A 22223-nucleotide genomic window follows, 5' to 3' on the forward strand; every position below is an offset into this window, starting at 1 on the left:
CAATCACAAGCTGGCTGAACATTTGATGGTAGCGGCCATCAGACCGGGCTTGACAAAGCTTAATTGGTGCTCCAGCATATTGTTATTTATTTGTGGTGTAGGGAATTTTTGACAACAACAAAGAAATACCCACGCTCACCTTGGCTGGTGATGGGGTTGTTGTGATCGGCAAAGGCAAATGATTCATTTATGCTGAAGGAACAAGGCTGCCTTTCAGACTTTCATTGATTTTAAATTAAAAAGTAACTGCTGTGTTCTACATGAAGGGTGACAACAATAACAAAGTAGTCCTTACTTACCTTGCAACTCCATTCCCTGTGCCTGGAGGAAAAGTGGGGAGACCCCAGTACCATAATCTTACAGATCAATAATCTAGATATCTCAATGCAGTGTAACAGATAATCAATTCTGGTAAAATAACTCAAATGCTGCTCACTGTTACTGCTGTGGCTCAGGTCTTCAGGCTCAATTGCCTGACTTTATTAATTTTTATCTTTTATCCTACTTGTATTCCTGCAGACTTTCTCCCTTTTTCATTCAGAAAACAAGAGTTTCACACTGTAGAATATATAATTTATGACTATCACACAACTTATTCTGCATGTTTGATACCATTGTTAAATACTGATCCACTGCTGATCAAACATCTCAAATATATTTTCTGTAGTTAGCGTTGCCCCATATTGTATTTAAATATTCATTTTCTTTATCATACAATCAGTTATGAAAGGGTTACACTTCTTGATTTCTTGCTAAATTCAGAACTGAAAATTATCATCCTGTTAGTTTACTAGTCCAACTGTGTTGAGTTCCTGATATTAAATTGGATAAAATTTCATGTTGGAATTGGAAGGAAAATGTGGCTTAAAACAAAGGGAGAAAAGTGTTGAAATAAGGGTTTACTAGGTGAAGCTAGAGTGCACTTCTCTGTGAAACATAAGTTCCTTGAAATATTTTATTATTTAAATACAAGCACTGTGCTACTTGTTAATCTACTGTATCTTCTTAGAAGAAATATGCAGAGGATTGTACATTGTCATCTTACTCATCAAGGCATTGTTGTCATTCTTTTACATTATTGAGCAGATCTGAGGTCTCTCCACAGTATATGACCATTTGTTATTCATTTAGAAGTAGCCCAGCTTTAAAATGTTTATAAATGCCATAAAGAGTAAGTCATATATCCACACTGAAACCAAATCCCATGAGTGACAGTTTTACTATACTGCTGTGGATTGTCAGATGCAATTTTCAGCTTGTAACTTTATCAAAATTCACTACACTTATGTGGTAAGAAATGCATTTCTCAGTAGCATTTATAGATACATATTAAAATTACTTCATCCTTCCCCCCCCCATTCTGTTCTGGTTCTTTAAAAAAGAAAAGTCAGCTATATATATTCAATTCTGCAGGCATTCTATATTGCTTTAAGAAAAATAATAACTATAATTGTCCTTTGAGATTCTATTCCAAAAGCCAACACTTGAAAATTCCAAATTTACCATTTCCTGTGGTACTGACTTCTAACAGCTGGGTTTAATGCAATAGCATTTGCTTGTTTGCCACCCTCTGCATCTCCATCAATTTTCCAGCCTCCAAGTGCAAGCTCATAATTGTTCAAGAAGCTTAACAGATATTGTGCTTCCGTGATATTCTCACAACTTGCCAGTGAATTAGAAGAGGATAAATTGTTATGCTACAAGTTTATTTCATGCACCTTTGAAGAGTTTACTGTTTCATGTTTTCTCATTCATTCTTCATCTTGCCTTAAAAAAATTGATAATATTTTCCATGTAATAAATGCTGCTCTGACAGTAAAGCATTACCAGCCTATTGATAACCTACAAACAGCATTGTGATCTCTTTAGATAATTAATCTTAGCTATTTTCCTGTCAAGAGCAACAGTGTTTTTGTTTTATGTTGAGCTAGACAGATTGCCAGTTTTGAAAATTAAAAAGCATTCCCTTTATATTTATATTTATTCATTCCAGTAACAATTTATGATGCTGCATTTAGATACTGAGCGCTTGTCAACAAACATAATTATGTTTCGATATAAACAAGATTGGTGGCTTGACTGTGCAGCTTCATCTTGGTTGAGAATGTTTTGATACAGGTTCAGATTATACAAGCTGTGTATTTATGTGGCAGTTTTCTTCCTTTGTTAATAGTTTTCTCCTATAATTACTTGCAGGCAAACCAGTGTACATTTAGGATCATTGTGCATGGGAGACATCAAGCGGAGAAGGAAAGCTGCTCCCCTGCCAGGACCCACAGGTAACCAATTTCCCTGGGACAGAGCACAGACCACAAGATGTTAAATCTCTAAACACAAAGCAGTAGGTCAGTGACCTGGGGAAAAGCTTCATAAATTCAATAACTTCCCATATAACTTCAAATGTGTTCTATTCTTATTTATTAATAAAGATTAAGAAATAAATAGGCTCCCTCCACTCTCCTGCAATCATTGCCAATTTCCAGTCTTTTGTAGCACAGCACTACTTTAAAGACAATAAATCTTTTTTCATATACTGAGACAGCAAAGATTACTGCTTATGTCCCTTCAAACATGTCAAGGGAAGAGACCTGAGGCATCTTGTTTTCTGCATATGAATGCTCTAAATACCCTGCACAATAAAGTTAGGATGTGAATTCTTGGGTAAACAATAGAAAATATGGTGATAAAGCTGTGAAACACAGCTTTAAAATTAGTGCTGTAGATTAACAGGAAGCCCTTGCAAGCACATTTCTGAAAGATTTTTACAGATGCGAGGTCACAACCATTGGATGCATTTTGCTGATGTCACAGCTGTGAAATTACTTTTTCAATACTTAGCAGTGATTTATAGGACTCTCATCAGTTTGTTGTATTAATTATATATGTGCATACTAGAAAGAGTAGGTTGTATGTGAGCCTTTATATATATTTCTAACATAGAAATCTGGACTGCATGTCCTAGTCAAACATAAACTACAGCAGCAATATTTGCAATACATAGAATTTTCAAATATATTTCAAGTAGATGTCTTTAGAGATGCCTAATACTTGTGTTCTGACTGAATTCCCCCCCCCGAAACTTCTTTGTTTCAAACCTCAGTGGCAGAAACAGACCAGGAATAATATTAACAATGTTATAAAAGTACCTTAGTGGCAGCAGTATGAAAAAAAGAGAATCTATGGGTCAGCTTCTAAAACTCTGAACATATGTGAACCAAGAAAGAAAAATACTTAATGGCTGAAGAGAGAATAACGTAATTATTTCTACAAGGTGATTTTCACTTCACAACTTTCAAGTACTAGAGGATGTCATTTTGTACTGAGAGGTTATACAGTATTGTGAAATTAATTTTATTATTCACTTTACTTAGGGCTTTCAGTATTCAGAATTTTATTTTACAAGCTGGGTCCTCTGCGTAACTTTACAAAGCCAATATTTTGATACTAAGGCAAATATGTGGTCATTCAATGTTATGTGTCCATGAACTCACAGTTTTAGAAACGGTTTTGCCCCAAAGTTTGCCGTTATATGAAGAGCAACAGAGAATAATGTTGGATAAAGGCATCATATAAGATAATTTTTAACTGATGTGCCTTCTTTTCTTTTCAAGTTCAAGGTAATCTTTTCAATTTTCTTGTGATCAGGAGGATTGAGAATTTTTGTTGTGGTCTTAGAAAAGTTGTTGTTTTTCTGCACTTCATCCTTGTAAGTTTTTAAGCAAATAGAACCTTTGGTTAACATTGAATAGGCTTGTAACTGTATAGCATGCTACAGATTATTATAGTTTTCTCAAAGGCTAACCTTTCTACAGCTAAATTATTGTTTGTCTGTCGCACGCCTTGCTTTTTGTCTGTGTTCCATAAGATTTTATGAAAGAAACACGGTTTTCTTTTAGAATGAATGTACATTTGGAAATTGGGATTAAAATAAGAGATTGCTTATTTGATTATTCTTCTTTCAGTGGTTTTAGTTAGCTAAGATATGGGAAGAAAAGGGTTTGATTTTATGTGGAAGAATTTGTGAGCTTCTTTCTTGAAAGAAAAAAATAAGCAGTTGTTTATATGAGCAGAAGTTAGAAATGAAAAAAACATTCTCCTCAAAATTGTTTGTATTTGATACCGTAGTGAAACCTGAAAGGCTGTCTGTAAATGACTCCTTTACTGCAAGTGTTTTCTAACATGGACTGCAAATTGGCAAAGTTTGGTCTGAGTCAATGTGTTGGTAAGAGTGTTTCCTAAATTCCCATTTGCATTTGGAAAAAACTACTTTGGTAAATTAACTCTTGTGAAAATCTGCACAGTGCTGAAAATGGTAATTTGTGCCTTTAGGTCCAGCAGTACTGATGAGAACGATCCTAAAGAGGTGTTGGAACGCGTTCCCTGGGTTTGAGTCTCACAAGGGTAGCACCTGCTACTTTCAGACACTTTACAAAGCCACAGACTTCTGTAGCAAGCAGTGTGATTGGTTAAACATTTATTAATTGTGACAAGAACACCCAATTTATTTCAGTACTCCAGCTTATTTACTGCTCTTTCACCTTTGTATTTTGTATTGAAAAAGTAAAATGAATATTGATAGAGTTAGATATTGATTTCTAAATTTATAGCCCGTTCTCAGCCTGCAGTCAAAGTCACATACCAATAGGTTTGTGTATATTAGTAACAAAGGATGTAGCTTTACTTGTACAGCATTGAAGCAAGAAAGTTTGAGCAGCACAGTGCATTTTATTGTTTCAAAAATGTCATTTGTAAAGGTGAAGAAAAGATGTGTTGAATAGCAGTGAAGAAAATGGGAGATAATATAGGCATGGATGGGTGGGAACTGACAGTACTGATACAGGAGTATCATATTCTGTCTTTTTTCCTAGAATGAATTTTCTATTTTGTGGATGTTTCATATATCCCATATGTGTATTGTTGAACCTAGATAGTTAATTAATCAATCAAAAAACTGATACTAGTAAAAATTGATAACTTCCCACAACTGAAGTATGAGGTATTGTACCTTTTAAATACTCTTTTGGATGACTTCTTCCATGAAACCAATATTATTCCAGTGATTCTGTTCTCATGTGAAAACAGGTCATTTTCAATGACCTTCTCTCCCCTCTGACTACCTGAGTGGTAGAGCTATTTCATGTGACACCCTGACATATTTCACTGCAGCAATACAGTGCTCTCAAGTTTGTAAAAGGACCTCTAAGACAAACAAATTCATTGCCATGGAATTAGCCCTTCTAATACTGGGTCCAGTTTAATGAAAGTGATAATAAAATAGCAACAACAACAAAAATTTTGCTAGAGAAAGAACATTCTTTGCAAGGTAGTGTTACTACTTGAAACACATGCACTGGGAGTATTTGCAGCAATTTCAGTCTTAGATTATCTAGTTTAAGTCTCATATCAAACCAATAGGTGCTACATAATTTTAGATACCATACACTGAATATGCATTTATCCCAGTTTCTTTCCAATTGGCTCTTCTGTACAAGATTTTTGATTTTTATCATCTCCTGTTAAATCTCTGAGATATTTTAGATTTTTTTTTTAAATAACAAACCTCTAAGTCTTAAGTGTTGGGGAAAAAAATCCCAAATTCTGCTTCACATCTCATATTTGCATGCCTTGTAAATAGTAATTTATTTCTATTTCAAAACAATCTTTTTTCTCTGGTATTGCATAGTGTGGTTTACAGTTTGAAGCAGTGTTAAAAACCTGCAAAAACCAATTATAAGAACAGAAAACTATTTTTTATTTAAAATGTAGAAAATGTTTATATAAAATAGATAAATTACTATGCATGTAATGGGCACTTTAATGCTTACCTTTTTACAAAAACAAATTTCAGATGTCATATTCTTTATCTAGTTGGCATGTTGCATGCACATGCCACACTTCAGGCTGGTCCTGATTGAAATGACCAAGTTAAAAGTCTCATTTTAAAGAATGTGTTTTAATGAAAAATATGACAGTTTCTTAATTACAGCAGAAATAGTGAGCACTGCTATAATGCCATCATGACTCACTTTAACAAGGTAATCAAAAAGGGTACATGTTTTCATTCCTTTTTAAAAATTGCCAATGGAACAGCTAAGCAAACTATTTTGCTGATGCTTAATATGTCAGTGATTAAAAATCAGACCTGAATATCTGCAGAACCAAAACGATGATTTGAAAAAGATTGTGATTACAGTGTGATAACAGAGGTGGCTGAGGCTGAGTTTGTGGTGAAGGCCAACTTAGTGCAATAGTTTCAGGGAAAAGGTAAACTTTGGCGTACTTGGATGAACTGACCATAAATTTCCAAAACTCTAGACAATAAGCCTATTTGCTTTTAACTTGATTCACTGCTTTTCTGTCTTCCAAATGTACAACTCTATAAGCAGAAATCCCTTGTCACAGGGCAATTCACAGCATTGGCATGTTGGGAATCCTTTCCCTTATTTCATTGCACCATTTCTTACCCTCAGTCTGCCAAAGTCCTTCCTGGCATGCACTTCATGCCTGCTTGGTTGTGCAGCCCATGGACTCTCATTTTTCTTTGGTTGGTATGTAACTTGGCAGCAAGTTAAATTTTAGGGACTTCTTTCTGTTTTTTGGTTCTTCTACCATATTGTCTCACCAAACTAGAAGTTAAAAGATTGCAGAGTGCCACCCAGTATTGGAAGCTGCAGTCCCTTCAGGGCAAAAGGCTTCCTGTGTTGAGCTTGAGGTGACTGGTTCAGGCAAGGCATCTTACATACAAGCACCAGAGTTCAGAAAGTTCAGTAACAAACTTCAGAAGACTGCTATTCAACCAGGACAAGCTTTCACTGCAAAATTGCTGATGGGTTTCTTGTGATCTAGAGAGAAGACAATATTCTACAGGCTGTACACACAGCCACTATAAAGTCAAGAAGAAACATTCAGATTGATAGAACATGACTCTGCCTGTCTTTCTACGGGCTCTTATCTTGTGAAATGTGGAAGCTTCAAGAATGATTCCCTGAATAACTCTGGGAATCTTTCATAAGGGTAGCTGTTTCTGGTTATGGAAACCGTTCAAATTGCCTCTATTGGGAGCTGAACTTTCTGGTTCTTATGGGTCCCTTCCACCTTGAGATGTTCTGTGATTCCGTGGATTTTTTGGCTTCACTTTCAAGAACCATAAACCAGCTTACTGGAGAATATAACCAAAGAGAGTACCCTTAATATAGTGGAAATATGAGGGGGAAAAGGCTAAACCAGGCATTATTTTCAAGTTTCATTAAACAGTTGTACACTTGAGGACTGGCTTTGAGTGAAACAGAGATGTCAGTAGGGAGACTCATCCTCAAGGGCAGTTATGTGCTCTGCAAGTTCTGCACATTCTCTGCCAGATATCATATTAAAGTGGTTCCCCACAGAGAGGAGCCACCTCCTTTTTATGTGCAGTTTGTTAGAACCATCACCTTCCTCAAATGGGCAAATGGATGTCCTGTAGTTTTCCTAGAACTCAACCAATAAAAGAAGTACCTGATATTTCTGTCAGTCAGTTTTAGGTAATTGCAAAGGATTTTTGTTAAAACATGGACAGTTTTGCAGTTAAAACATGTAGTTTTCTCTCAGTCAGCATTATTTCTTATCCCAGCTCTCCACAGCAACCTCTCAGTTGTTGGTGACTAGTTTTTCCTTCTCCTGAGGGAATAGGGAGCACTGCTGCAAACAGTCCCTGGTATTATGCAAAAACCACTTTTCTTAAAGGTTTTTCAGCATATGATTCACTTTCTGAATAAGGAAGGAGGTCTTTGCATAAATCTGATAGATTTATGCAGAAAGTTTTGACACTTCAGAGGAGCTTACCATGTGAGGAAATAAAATTCATTGATCAGGTTTCCAGTGCAGGCAAGATTTTTGTCTTTTTGTAAAAGCCTTGCAATTGGTGGGAAAGTTCCTAATAAAAATCTGTTGTACATACTCTGGGTTTCACAAAGAAAATTTTTGCTTTCGATTTCCACTGGGTTTCATTGTACGGCTGCGAGTCTTTCTGTAAAAGTGAGGGAATGCTTAACAGATGGGATTCATTTTGCTGAATTTTGGGGGAGTTAAACAGAACTTTGCCATGTCCCCCAGTGAGAGTGCTTCTTCCAAAGTGCCATCCAGTGACGGGGTTTCTGTCATCAAAGACAAGGCATGAAACAAAGACCTTTGGACTGAAGTGAAAAGATAGTCTTGGAAATTCAAGAGATTCCCCTTACAGAGGGATAAATGGCCATCTAAAAATACCAACTCTTCCAACCAATTTTATAGCAGCAAAGACTGAATGGGCATGAAGTTTTACTCCACATACAGTGTAACCCAGTAAAGAATGGAAGGAGAAGAGCACCTGCAAATCCAATTCCTAGTGATCTGTGTTTCTGGATAACCAGTTGTACCTAAAATTCAGTGTCACAGTCTTCATTGGTGTGTGAATTTATGGTTATATATTCATGAGAGTTGAAAATAGATTGAAATCTAGAGTCTATGCTTCAAGATAGGGTGTGTTTACTCAGGCCCTTGAGATGGAGTAGTAGGAATGAACTATGGCAGTGCAGACATCACCAAAACTCTGCTGTGGATACAGGATAAATACAGAGGCATCCAGCACCTGCTGAAGTCATAGCTATGTCCTCTCTGCTGTTCTTCTCTCTCTGTTAGAATAAAATTCAATGCAAGCAGACTTACCTGAACATAATAATTCTAAAGTTATTCTTTAGATAGTCTTAGATAGCTCAGTGTGAGGGATGTGTTAGTCTGGTGAAATAAAACAGTCTCAAATATTAAACTAAACAATTTTCATAGCATTCTCATAGCTGAGTTGTTTTAGTTTTGGTTTGGTGTTTTGTGGGTTTTTTAGTAGATACACAGCCATATGTAATGAATTTTGAAAATCACTGCAGGTACTGAGTTTTAAAATCACCATGCAGCTGGTGGCTGTGCTTCTGAAGCTGTGTTTGTGCAATTACCCAAAACAATTTTAAGAACATAAACATCTAGGCAGTCTGATTCCCATTTTGCTAGTTAGAGAGAGCTGGCATAAAAAGACAGACTACAGCAATGTATTTTTCTGATTGGTTTCCTTGCGTATCAGGATCAGTCCCTACTGCTCTGAGCTCATCTGTCTGGTGAGGAGTCAGAAAAGAAAAAGAATAGATGAAATATTAAATGCTTTCAGAAAATGAGGGGGAAAGTGCACCAGCTTTTAAAGAGAATCAGCATGTATCATTTCTGCTTCCATTGGCTGTTTATCCAACATCAATACAACACTTTAGGAGCCAAATTACTAAACAAGCTGCCAATTAGGCTTGCAGTCAGCTGGATAGATTAGTGGCTAAGAGAGGCAGATACAAGATTTTCATCTCTTGAGCCAATTACGCAAGTGAATTACCATCCACAATGCTCCTTGGAAGATTTGAGGTAGAAAGACTGACTCTGCTGTGATAGACATAAGTGAGATCCAGGGTAGGGGGTAAGGGTTAGCAGGCCATGTATTGCAAAAATTACCCAAGCAAAAAGAGATCCTTCTAGGAAAGGATTTAAAGGATTTAAGGCTGCTGGGAGCGATAGAAGAGGAAATAATAGTTGTGGTATGCTCTGCGAAGGCATTGCTGTTCTGCTCACAAGTCTTAATCATACAAAAGAAAGATGAAAGGGTAAGACTATATTTATGTACAGTGCCATTTTCTCAGAACTGTTTAAAACCCCGTTTTCTTAACATCAGAAATAGTGTGGTGGCCAGAGATGAAATTACTTCACAATGCTTTCATTTGTTTCTTACAGCTTGGGGGGGTTGAGAGGGAAAAAAAAAGGCAACACAACAAAAAACCCTTACATTTTCTTAAATAAGGTTATCTGAGAGCTTGATCCTAGCTGTATTCTGGTTTTATTCAGCCCAATATAAGCCAAACATGCTTGATGCTAGTCTTATCCAGCAATTGGACCATACAAATAAATATTGTGACAATAATAGTTTATGAGATCATAGCTCCTTTATTATTCTGTAATAAACGATAACTTCAATGTTGAGCTTTGAATTTGTAGAAGCATTTTGCAAATAAAATGGGTCTGTCAGATCAAAACTGTTCATAGGCTCATTTGTTTCCTGCTGACAATGTTGTACACTGGTGTAACATTGTTTCTTAAATATGAAGCAAATTTAAAAGCTGAACTTTTGCAAGCTGCTGTATCCAAAAATGATTAAACAGATGTGAAGCCTGCAGCAGCATTAGACCTCTGATCTGATTTTAGCTTACAGATGGAATTAAATTAATTCATGGCAATCACTGTAAAATCAAGGGTATGGCACTTAATGCTAGTGTACTGTTTAACCAGGACATACCTGTCTCAACAGCTGTTAAGAAAAAATTACATACCTTTATTTTTCACTGAAACCTGCCTTTAATGCCATCATAAGTATCATACCAAAATTAAACAAATGTGATGAGTTTTTTGCTTTCCACTTCCCAGTTTTGTCACTTAGTACTCACTGACTCTATATTCCATGTATATAAGGTCATATGCATAAAAAATGTAGACCTTGAAGTGTGTCTCTTCATATACACAAAGATTTGAGAATTGTCCATTTTTCTTTCAGCTGGCAGTATTGCAGAGAGAAGGAACATAAGCTGAGGGTATTTTACAGAGCTGTCTTTTCAAACAAGTTAATATACCTTAATGTTTTCTCCTCTCTCATGTAATGGCAGCCACTTCTACATGCAGACTACTCATCTGGTAGATCAGGAATCAATTGTTAGGGTTGCTAAAAACATTTTCTGTCTGTAGAAAAAAAAAGGTGTACTGCACAGGAGATAGATTCCTACAAATTATTAGTGCAGAGACATCCTTGTAACTTCTGGAAACCTCATACAGCATTAAAATTGGAAAAATGTATCCCCACTTTTTTTTTTTTTTTAATTGGATTCTGCATAGTTATTTTTTGTGGGACAGCACAATGGGTTGGTTTTGCTCTTGCTCCTGGGTGGGTCAAGACTGAACACGTCCCAGAGGTAGCACAGCCCTTTTCAAGGCCGTGTGCTTGGACCATTCTCTCTAACAGGCCCTACTGGCTAGTCCAAGAAGTGCCATAGGCATGAATTAAAAACTGAACTTGAAGATGAATATTGCAAGGACAATTACTGCTTTTAATTAGAAAATAAAAGCCCAAAGCACAGGAATGGGGGTCAGGGGAATAGCACACAGTGTAGCATGATTTTTAAGAGCTCTCTCCCATCATGCAGTCTATCAGCAATGCAAATGTTGAGATTTTTTCCAACCTGCTGATTGCACATGAAATGGAGGAAGAGGGCAATACCACTATCCACATTCTTTGGATTCAAGTAAAATATATTGCATTACACATAAATTTTTCAAGTGATGGGTGAGAATTGCAGGAATGTTAAAGGCAGACATAGATAGTATTCATATAAAAACTATACTGCAATGGAATGGCTAGGGTATATTAAGTATTTTTCACTATTCAAATAAAAGCAATCTGAATTCACCTCATTTATGAGAAGGAGTAATTAGTCAATTAGTAATATAGGCAAGGTAGGTGGGGTTTTGGTTTTGCTTTATTCTTGCTGTAGTACAAAGCCTTCAAACACATTATCCTTTGGACAGTGTATGTTGTTTGATTGTTTGCCAAAAGTGGGTTGTGAAACCAAGTTTATGGTGGCTTCTCTTTTCTTTCTTTTTCTTTTTTCTTCTTTTTTTTTTTTAATCTGATGATATACAAGAGTAAAACAAGTCTCTTAGGGAGAGCTTATGTTTTAATAGGAGATATAAAAGTATGTACAGTGGAGGGAAAAATAGGTATCATATACACATTCTAGCAGTACTTATATGTCTTTAAAAACAAATAATTCCAATTATCCTGTCAGGGAAAAACAACATTGAATTGCTTCAAAAGGTATCAAAAATAGAAGCACCAGTTTACTAAATAACATGTCAAGGTACAGAGTGTTCTTTCTTATATCTTCTTTGTGAGATTTCTCTGGCTGTCTCAGGAATTGAAATTCATATAGAAAGGTACATCTGTTACAGGAAGAGCTCTGTGGGTTTTTCCCCTGAATAGACTAAAACAAAAAAGCTGTTTATGTGTCTCAGGCTATGCCTTGCATACTGTTCCAGCAGCATTGCTGCCTCTGCCTAGGCAGCATTATGAATGGTTTCATGTTTCCAGTTTTTAGGTGTCATAAAATACACTCTTGTTCTTGCTCTTTCCTGCTTGGCAGGTCTGTTGGATCTCTCTTCTCCTTGAAGTTTTCCCCTTAATTGTTCCACAAACATTTACTGGAATCACTCTTCATTTTTTGCCATCACTTTTTACAAAAAGTGGACCAAAACACAGTTCCAGGGTTTTACCTATGAGGTTTGCCAGAATTTTTGTTGAACAGTACCCTTTCTTCTTTCCTTTTTTATTTTTTTTTTTTTTTTTTAGCTAGAAAGTATAACTGGGAAGGTTACAAAGCCCATGTTGTGTATGCCAGGCAGTGCCAGGGACTCATTTGTATGAAAATTGCCTCTGCCTGTGGGGGCCTGAAAAGAAAGGAAGTCTTGGACATTGAATTTTGTGCTGGTCAGTTCAAGAAGAACCCTCTCAGGGACTGGAGGCTGCTGACTTAAAAGCCTTTATTTTAAGCCTAGCATTAAGCATAGCTTCAAACCAGTATTAAAGGATGCCTTCCCTCAATGCAATGCTTTTTTTCTTTGACTCAGGAACTGAGATACTAGAAAGCAGTCTGCCTTTTATGTAGCCAGTGTTTTACTGAATATGAACAGATCTATAGTGGATAATGTTGGAGTACTATAAATTCATCATCCAGTCATCATGAGGTTTTTAATGTGCACTTCTCATTTTGAATTTCTCTCTGTATGTGCAGTTTCCACTGTGAGACCTTGCTTTTTTGTGTGTGTGGGATAAATTAGGCTTTTTAGAAGGTCAGGTTCAACTTTTATGTGTTCTTGTTTAGTAATTAATATAATGATAAGCCAGCTACTTGTCAATATTATAGTCTCCAAGAACTCAAAATCACAGGCTACTACTACAGTATTTTTTGTAAAGTAGCAGGCAGAATAAATAGGTAGAAAATGAAACAGATAGTTTTGAAGCTGGGCACATTGAGGGTTTTTTTTATTTTGTTGTTGGGCAGGGTGGTGTTGAATAATGCTGAAAACAAAATCCAGCTGTCTACGTGCAACTGCTTGTGTTCAAAACCTTCAGTCCTTTTTAAATTGTTTGCATGGTGGAAGTTGATAAATTTTAACACAGATTCCTGAAATAAATATCCCTTGTGCAAGGTACTTACATTTAGAAGGCTTATCCATGCATTGTCTCTAAACTCTGGTTTGGGGAGTCTGAAAAAACTAGCTTTATTATTTTGACTTCTTTTTTTTTTTTTAGTGATGTATTCATGGGGGGGAAAAACCTTTCTTATAAAAAAATTAATCTGTTATTGTAACAAATATATACTAACACTTGCAATGTTGGTACTCTTTTCTGTGGTATGTATGCAGCATTTCTCAAAGATCTCAATGCTAAGGAGAAGAGAGTGCAAATGACACTTAGTAAAATTGAAAACACCAAGAGTAACCTTGGACATATCAAAATTCACAATGTTCAATAAAAGAGAAACAGTAAAGGTATAGCTGAATTACAGAGTGGTTGACCATCTATCTGTACTGTTTCTGTAAGAGCTATAATTGTTTAATCAGAACGTTTTTATTGGGTTTTCTTGAAGGAGGTCATTGATAAATATTACTAAGAACAGAGTGATGGTCATGTTACTGTGATGTGTCTCTCCTTAGTAACTGCATAGGACTAGAAATTCATGTGATCTTGGCAATATACTGGTAGACATCTGCAGGTGATTTATATTCTTTGAATCTGATGTGAAATCCACCATATTGGAATATAATATGATGCTATTTGTCATATGTAAAAACAGAATGAATCCTCAAAAGCATTAAAAATAAAAGCATTAGACTGTATTATTTAGAATCATATGCAGTCAAGAGGTCAACATGTGCAAAGGCAGCCTGCTCTAGAAACCTGTTAGATGAATTAGGAGAATAAGAAGGTTTAAAGCTTTAAGGGAGATTATCCTGCTCTTCTCCACATGGCAGGCAGTGCTGATTAATGCTGTGTATTTCTTTAATCTCAGGGTTTGTAGGTGAAAACACCCAACCAATCCCAGAAAACAACATTGGAAACAGAATGCTTCAGAGTATGGGCTGGACCCCAGGCACAGGTCTCGGACCAGACGGCAAAGGGATAGCAGAGCCCATACGAGCCATGCAGAGACCCAAAGGACTTGGACTTGGATTTGGCTGACAGAGATAAAAATAAAGCTCAAAATTAATTTAAAAAGAAAAAAAAAGAAAGAAAAAGGAAAAAGTGGCAAACATATTATTTGTTGTGATCGGCAAATCCAGTTTTTCTTCTCTCAAAGATGGCTGAAGTCAACGAGCTTCACACAACTCCCACCAGCTGCAAGGTACAGCCGCAGTGACAGAACCGGCATTCCAGTCCGACTTCATAATGGTGCTAAAATGTACAAAAACTTCTACTTTTTTATTTTCTGTGGTCTTAAGGTTTGTATTAAGCATAAAATGCAGTGTGCTCACTTTTTTTGGTAAAAGCTTCTGGCACAGCAGGTTTTAATATATAAGGAAATTTTGTTTTGTAGGTATAATTTCATCTCAAGATTTGTTGAGGAAAATGGAACTTTTTACAGCTATTGTGGCTTCCCCCTTTGCAGGCAAAATTTCCAGGCCTGGTATTTATAGTGTTTAACAATATTTGAGTATAAGTTGTCATTATGGCCATAATACATACATGTTTCCCAGTGGAGGGTGATATGGTATGCAATTTTGTCTAAGAGCATGAAAAACAGCTTTGTTGTCATAGGAATCTCATCCCAACACCATTTTCTGGCAATGTATTACTGTCTTCCACATTCAAGCTGAGAAGTAATGCTTTTATACTTGTTTTTATGTTTACAAAATTATCTTTCCTCAGCAAATACTTTACAGAGTTAAAGTTTACTCCAACTTTGGCTTTCCCTTCATATTAATAATCCTCAGTGTTGCCACATTTAAGAATAGTTTGAGCTTTGAAACAGGAAATTGTATTTCAGGGATGACTGTGTTTCAGTGTTTTTCTGGGGTTTGGCACATTTTAAACAATGCAGTATTCAACATGGTGTTAACATTTGGTTTGTGACCGAGCTGTTGCCAGCGAGCCACAACCTTTAAGGATCATGAACAGAAAAAGGGCAAGGAGAAGCAGGATTAGGATGGAGGAAAGGAAGGCAAAAGATACTTTGATGGCATCTCACAAATCTAAGCTAGCAATTTAAAATCAAGAGGGATCATTAAGTGTTTTAATCAGTATCCTAATGTATCTAATGTCAGCAGAAGCAATTTCATTAAGCACCAACCAATCAAGCTCCTAGGGTACTTATTAGTCTGCAGGATAAAACAAATTCCACTTTAAAATTAAATGATAGGGCTGAAGGAAACTGTTTTTCAGATGGACTGAGGAGAAAATCGTGCCCCTCTCACCACCCATGCCTCTAGTAGCTGGCAACATTTACCCTCATTGCAGAGGGAACAGGATTTGATTCTGCAGTCTTTTTTTTTCTTCAAGAGGAGGATCTCCCTTCCTCAGCTCCCAGGCTGCAGAAAAAAATACTTAGTTCCAGATGCTTGCAAAGATATTTCTTTAGCATAAAAAGAGCACAGTTTTGCTCATGCAACTGTGAAATATAGTGATTAATTTTAAGACATGTTTTTATTACTTTCCTTTTTCTCTCAGCTTCATCCATTTTTCCAGGAAAATAGTAGCAGGAAGAGGAAAACCAGCAGCATTATAGCATTAAATTTGCTTGAAAGCAATGTTCATATTTTCCAATGCAATTACTGTCAGTTTGGGGATGTTGTTTCAGCATACCACCATAGTGTAGAGATTACAGATTAGTAGCTGATGTTGTTTTTATGATAGTTGAATGCACATGTTCTTTGAGTTTCAGGAAGACCATTTATTGCTGTTTAAATACTTTGTATGATTGTGTGGTTTTACTTGTTAAAATTATAAGAAATTTTAAACAGAATTGGGATTTATACAGCAAAAGATATGTTTTATTGTAAGGTTTTGGGGCATAGCATAATGTGAGTTTGCCGCTTCAAATATCTCTTGCACAACTGAACTTGGTTAAATACATTCCATATCCAAAGAATTTCAAGGCCACATAGTTACAGAGGGCCAAGAGCCTAGAATTCTGCAGCTGGCAGAGGTGCCCACTTGTGTGTTATTCCAAATAATGCATTTCTGTGGCCTGCACCTATTCGGACAGTGCCATGTGCTCCTGAGAGCAAGTGAACTCTGACAACCTCTTTGTTTTGTACACTGCAATCAGAAATCCCTTAAAATCATTTTCAACGTGTGAATTGCAAAAGTGAATCTTTTAAGATCTGTTTGTTGTAGCTCTATCTGTAAAACTGTAAAAGAATACTCAGTCTGTTAAAATTCCACTGTTCTGCTTTAGTTCCAACACCTCCATGTCTTGGACTGGAAGTATGGCACCTATAACACTTCTTTGAAGTATTTCTGTGCAATTTATCATAGCAGTAGTTTCTCAAGAAATAAGTGTAGAGCCCCAGAAGTTCTTGAAACTGTTTCCTGTTTTTAAAAGGTAAGAGGGAAATAATGCATGCATATTGAGGAAAAATATCTTTAGCTGATTCAACTCTTTTCATGCATTCCTACAGATGCAGTGAAGCAGCCAGCCTAGTAGACTGTCATAATGGATGAACTATGTAATCAGATTGAAAACCTTAAATTTTTTTGTTCTAAATCAGCCTTTTAGTGAGAATCTATTAGACGTTAAGGTTAGTTAAACTGGTTTTGATATAGAGATAGATGCACTTTGTTTTCCCCAGGTATTATCAATACATGCCTCAGCTGACAGTACACTTTATCTGTTAGAAGCTGTAGAACAAAGTGGTTTATTAAAATATTTTAATGTAGTGTTTTGAGATATTTTTTGTGCAGTAGAATTCCCATTCTGGCTCACACTGTGGTTTCATTTTCATTTTTCCACATCTCACAGGAGTGGTTTTAAAGATACTCCAGCAGTGTGATTTCATACAGTTAAAACTAGTGTTAAGAAACAAAACAAAAATTAATTGCAGATTTTATTTTAAAGCCATGGCAATGTTATTTGGCTTTGAAACAGGTCAAAATACTTGGATTTACTGTTTGTTTTCTTCAGATCTTTCCTATGTCTAACCTGCAATCATACTGTGATACCTGCTATAAAGCTGGAACATATTATTTTAAACTACGTATACAAGTTTTTTCAGATAATAATTCTTTATGCCTGTGACGCTGAAGTTTTTTGCCTACATAAATAAATACGGGATAACCTTGTATCTAAAAGTTGTCATCCATCACTTGCCAGATTCTTTCCATTTAAATATTTGAATCAGTAGCTCAGCTGTTACCATGATATTCTTCCTCTGAAGAATGTGTAGTGAAGAGATGTTGCCTATTATCAGCACTGTGTTTTGCTACATGTTCCATGGTGTCTCCAAGTTCTGTGAATTGAGCCATTAACTGTTAATAAGAGAAACCCATGAGCAGTATCTTATTTCTGAATGAATATTTGTCGAAGTCAGAGAAGCATTATCAATATGCTCGTTTAACAAGTTTGTCCCTGCATTTGTCTTTCTGCAATTAGGTCAATAATGGGTGTAGAACAGCAGTAAATACCTAAACGCTTTGTAATAGAACGCTTTGCTTTAACAGCACGAATGCAAGATGGAATAAAATAGATAGACTCAATTCTTCATGGGCTCTGTATGTTCTTTTCTTTAAACTACCCTTTTCAGTAGTGCTATTGCACAGGTGAGTACAAAGGCATGCTGTTTCTGGAAATATAATTAAAGTGGCTTATCCCACGTACCAAGTAAATGCATACTAGGTTAAGCTATTGCACTGCCTTTTATGTACCTTTTTGCTAGTACTTCTTTCCTACTTCTTTCCTTACTTCCTATTATTATCCTGCTGAAGAGGTTACACCACAATATCAGGAAATGCCTCGTTTAAGATGTTTGCAGTACTTTTGTTATCATATTCTTCTAAGACTTGTTACAAGTCTAAGTACAAGTTCCCTTCACTCCTTAGGTATGTGTATGCTTTGATAACCATGACAGGGCCTTGTGCTTTCTCTTCCAACAGTTCTCCAGAATTGTTCCTCCAAGGAAAACTCACACAATCTTTGTTTTATTTTCCCTCTCCCCTGCTCCCAGGGCACTTTCAATGAAGTCATATCAGAAATGGGAATCCCTCCCCTCTTAATCAAGAAACTTTCTAATTACACTTCCATCCCTAGCAGAGTTTTCAGGAGCAGTGGAGTAGCTGCAAAAGTGTTAGCACACATTTACTTGCAACTGATCACATTAAGTTTTTTGGGCTTCTCATGATTCTCTTCTGTCCTAGAACAAAACAGACAATGGAGCTGTTTTCACCATGTTGCTTGTATTTGAATATTCAATCATTAAGTAATAAATTATGTAAACTTGATCTCCTTCACCAATGAGAACTGGTTTTTAACAGCTATGAAAAGTGGTTTAAATTAATATGAGGTATTCTGTCTATAGAAGGTTGTTATTTTGGCCTGTTGATGACATTCCTATGATGAATTTAAACATTGGGGAGTTTGACTTCTGAAAGTGTGAACATAAGTCATTAGCCTCTGAGGTATGTATGTGTTACTGTAAATATATGAGCTTATTAAAATGTCATTCAGAATATTTCATCATAGATATGCTCATTTCAGTTGTGTCTTGTCTATAATGTTGTCTTTTCTTCTTAATACTTGTCTGTTTTTCTGAAAAACTGCAGCTCTGTTGTGTTTTTAAGTGACAATACTCAGTGTTTCCTCTCTTGAAGCATAATCTCTTGTATGTGGCAGGCCACTCAGGATTTTCTGTGATTTCTGCTGCTCTACAGAAGTTCCTTTTCCATCCCCTTCCTAAGCCAGTTTCCCGAAGGGCCACCTGTTGCCTTCATCAGTTGAAAGAGATTTTGACTGAGAACTTGGGATTTCTTTGTCCTTGACAAGGCTGTTGTGTGGGTCCCTGTCCTTCCTATGGCCCTGAGTCAGTGAGAGATTTGCAATACTTTGTCCACATGTCTGCCATTGGCTTTCAAATGTGAAGTACTGTCTGAAAATAAGCAGCATGGAAGAATTTGCAGACTGAAGCTGTGACTTTCTTCCTTGTAAAAGATACAGGTCCTAAATTTTCTATGGCATCAGAGTTCCCTCAGGTCCCAGCTGCCTGTTTGCAGGATTAGGCTGGCCCATCTTCAGCACTGAGCTCTTATTGAGCTGCTCTTTGGCTGCAGGAATGTGCAGATTAGCGGGTGGGTAATGTCAGTCTGTCTATCCTTGCAGTACCCACATTAATACATTCAGCATTGTGGGGAGTCAGGCTGCCGTGTCAGCCTGGAATATCTTAATTTTGCAGAGCACAAAATAAGGCACAGCAAGCCACTCATATAGGGTTGTCAGTTTAGTATTAGGGACATGATTCTGTAGGTGGGATGGGATCTTGTCAATTCAAAAAGAATATAGCAGATAAGAGTTGCAGATAATGGAAGGGAACAAAGATCACTTCTAAAGCTGTGATACAGTGAGGAGTTTGAAATTTCTTAAATTTGGGGGCAGATGAGTAAGGGAAGTCATGCACCAGGTACGCAGAGAAAGAAAACATTAATGTTCCAAGTAATATTTTCTTTAATTTACAAACAAGATGTTAGTGTTTGGCAAAACAGGCTCAACATTTTGATCCCCCACTGAAGAATGCTGGAGGTTTTAATGCCTGGGATAAGCTAAACTTCTCATGCATCTGCTGCATTGAATCCTACAAACTTTCTCTGCAAGTCAGCTTATTCTACACCTGTCTACACTCCATTTTTCTCCATCTTCTTCTCAAGCACTTTAAGGTTTGTGCTGGACCTCAGATTGCTCCCTGCATGTCCATTCCCATGAATTTTGTTTTCTTTTTTAATGAGGTGTGATTTTTTTTAATCCTCTTCCTTGGAAGTTGCCTATAATGTTGTTTTAACTTACTGTCCTACAAGGTAGATTTGAGTAGTTTAAGGAGATTCTTTGAAGAATCAGCACAAACAGGTTCTAGTTTTTCCTCCCATAAAATGTTTCTACTTTTTTTTGATGTCTTTGAAGACCCCTACTGCTATTCACCATTGCTTTCTCTCTTGCACAAACTTGATTGTTTTCTTACAGAATATTGTGGTGGAGAGTACAAGAATTTTTCTGATTGCATTTGCAAGTGTGCAGATTTTCAGTTTCATGCCTTTGGTTTCAAGTCCTCAGAACTGAGTTTGAATTCCACACTTTTTTTTTCCTCCAGAAGTTCCAGGTTATCCAGATGTTATACCTATTGTGAAGAAAGTGGAATGTTTATCTAAAATTTTCTAGATGCCAGATTCTCAGTAAATGTGGCACTGGCTCACTCTTCCTCTAGTATCAAATATGATCTGCAGCATGAACCATACATATGTAAATACAAGATGCAAAAGACTGTTGAATGAAAATGCCAGTGATACTCAGTATGTTAATTTGGATTAAACTCAAACAGTTCCACTGTCTGGAAGAACAGTTTACAGATTTCTTTTTTATATGCCTTATTACTGAAATAAGAGATTTTGAGAGTGAGCCTGTAATGATTTTAAGGGTTTTCATAATGTGATGTAAATAATAAGTAACACACTTACGTAGTTGCCTTTATACTTACTGTGGTGTGTAAGCTGATTTATTTTTCATCTTCTTTTGTCAGTGAGCATGTGAATTGCAGTTCTGACTAACTGAATTTGGACAATTTCTATCCATTGCCCATGAAGATAGGTCAGCTGCTAAACAGTACCTTTTAACCAGGAATTTTATAGAACAGAGATATGGACAGGAATGATAGCACTGGCAAAAGTGTTGGAACACAGAAAATCACCTTTCAACCTCTATGTTGTACCTACCTGAAGTTTTCCCAGTAACCATTGGATCTTCCTTAGTAAAGGTTCACTAAGAAATTGTGTCAGGAATCAGATCTGCAACCTGGAGTCGCAGGATTTGACGTTACCTGTTTCACTGTTATTGCTAACATTAGAAGTGTTCCTCCCACAGCTGGGTTCCCTCTGAAGCCTCCAGGGCTGCGAATGGACACCACTCCAGGAGAGCTGCTGGTAGGGGCACTTTGCAGTGGGTGGGGTGCCTCAGGTGCTGACTTCATCTTGGGCTTTCCTTTAATAGAATAAATGCTGAATTTGCACTATGGTCAGCCAAATCTGTGACTTCAGAGGAAAAATATCTGCTCCTAGGATAAGGGTATTTTCATATGAGATCTACATTTATATTCATCAAAAAAGTACAACTTTTTTGTGTCAGATGATGTTTATTCACCAAAATCAGTGGTTCGTGGAATTTTCTAGTAAACTGCAGCCAAGACACAGTGTGTTCCATGGGTTAGTCAGAAACTAAATTGCGCCAGTGTTCAGTTCTGGGTTACCAGTCCTACTCCATAGGCTCGGGTACAGCCTCCCTTCTGGAAAATGAAAGAGCCTGGAAGCCTTGACAGTTTGAGGTCCCTGAAATCATTGGGCTTCGGGCCCTGCAGAGAAGGTCTCCCAGTGTCTCTCCAACCTTGAATGCTCCCCACCAGAGAGCAAAGAACTGCAAAACCTGAAATCACCTTGTGGCTTTTGTAATTCTAGTGTGGGTCAATCATTGGAGGCTGCCCTTACAGCAGTTTCCATGCTTCCAGCTCAGAGGATGTGTTTTGGGAGGCTGGGGAGGCAGGGATGGCCAGGCTTCCTGCAGGGGAGCTCTAACTGGGCAGGTCTAGAAGCTCCAAGTATACAGCAAGGAGCACCAGCTCAATAAAGTGTGCTTTGGACAACACATTCTTGCTCCTCACCTTCTTTTGGAATTGTTGGAATGTCCTATGAAGAACAGCATCCAAGGCAAATTTCACTGCAGGTTTAAGGAAGGGCTGGCACATTTCAGTTTCTGGGAGCATTCTGAGTTAGCAGTAATGTCCTGGTAAATCAGTGTAAGTACAGGTTTGGACTTCCCAGAAGGGTCAAATGTGGTGGTTGTGGAGTTTGTAGCCACTGCTGTGGGATTTTGTTCCAGGCACAGGCTGCC

General features: G+C 37.0%; 1 protein-coding gene across 1 annotated transcript in view; it reads left to right on the plus strand.

The window, feature by feature from the left end:
* GPATCH2 (G-patch domain containing 2) overlaps window positions 1-17849 on the plus strand; it is a 119220-nt gene extending 101371 nt beyond the window's left edge. The window contains exons 9-10 of the mRNA XM_005483008.3: window positions 2197-2279; window positions 14160-17849. Coding sequence (XP_005483065.2) covers window positions 2197-2279; window positions 14160-14329 — 253 coding nt within the window. The 3' untranslated portion in view covers window positions 14330-17849. The remainder of the gene's footprint in view (window positions 1-2196; window positions 2280-14159) is intronic.
* The last annotated feature ends 4374 nt before the right edge of the window (window positions 17850-22223 follow it).

This window comes from Zonotrichia albicollis, chromosome 3 (assembly GCF_047830755.1).
Source record: "Zonotrichia albicollis isolate bZonAlb1 chromosome 3, bZonAlb1.hap1, whole genome shotgun sequence".
Classification (NCBI taxonomy): domain Eukaryota; kingdom Metazoa; phylum Chordata; class Aves; order Passeriformes; family Passerellidae; genus Zonotrichia; species Zonotrichia albicollis.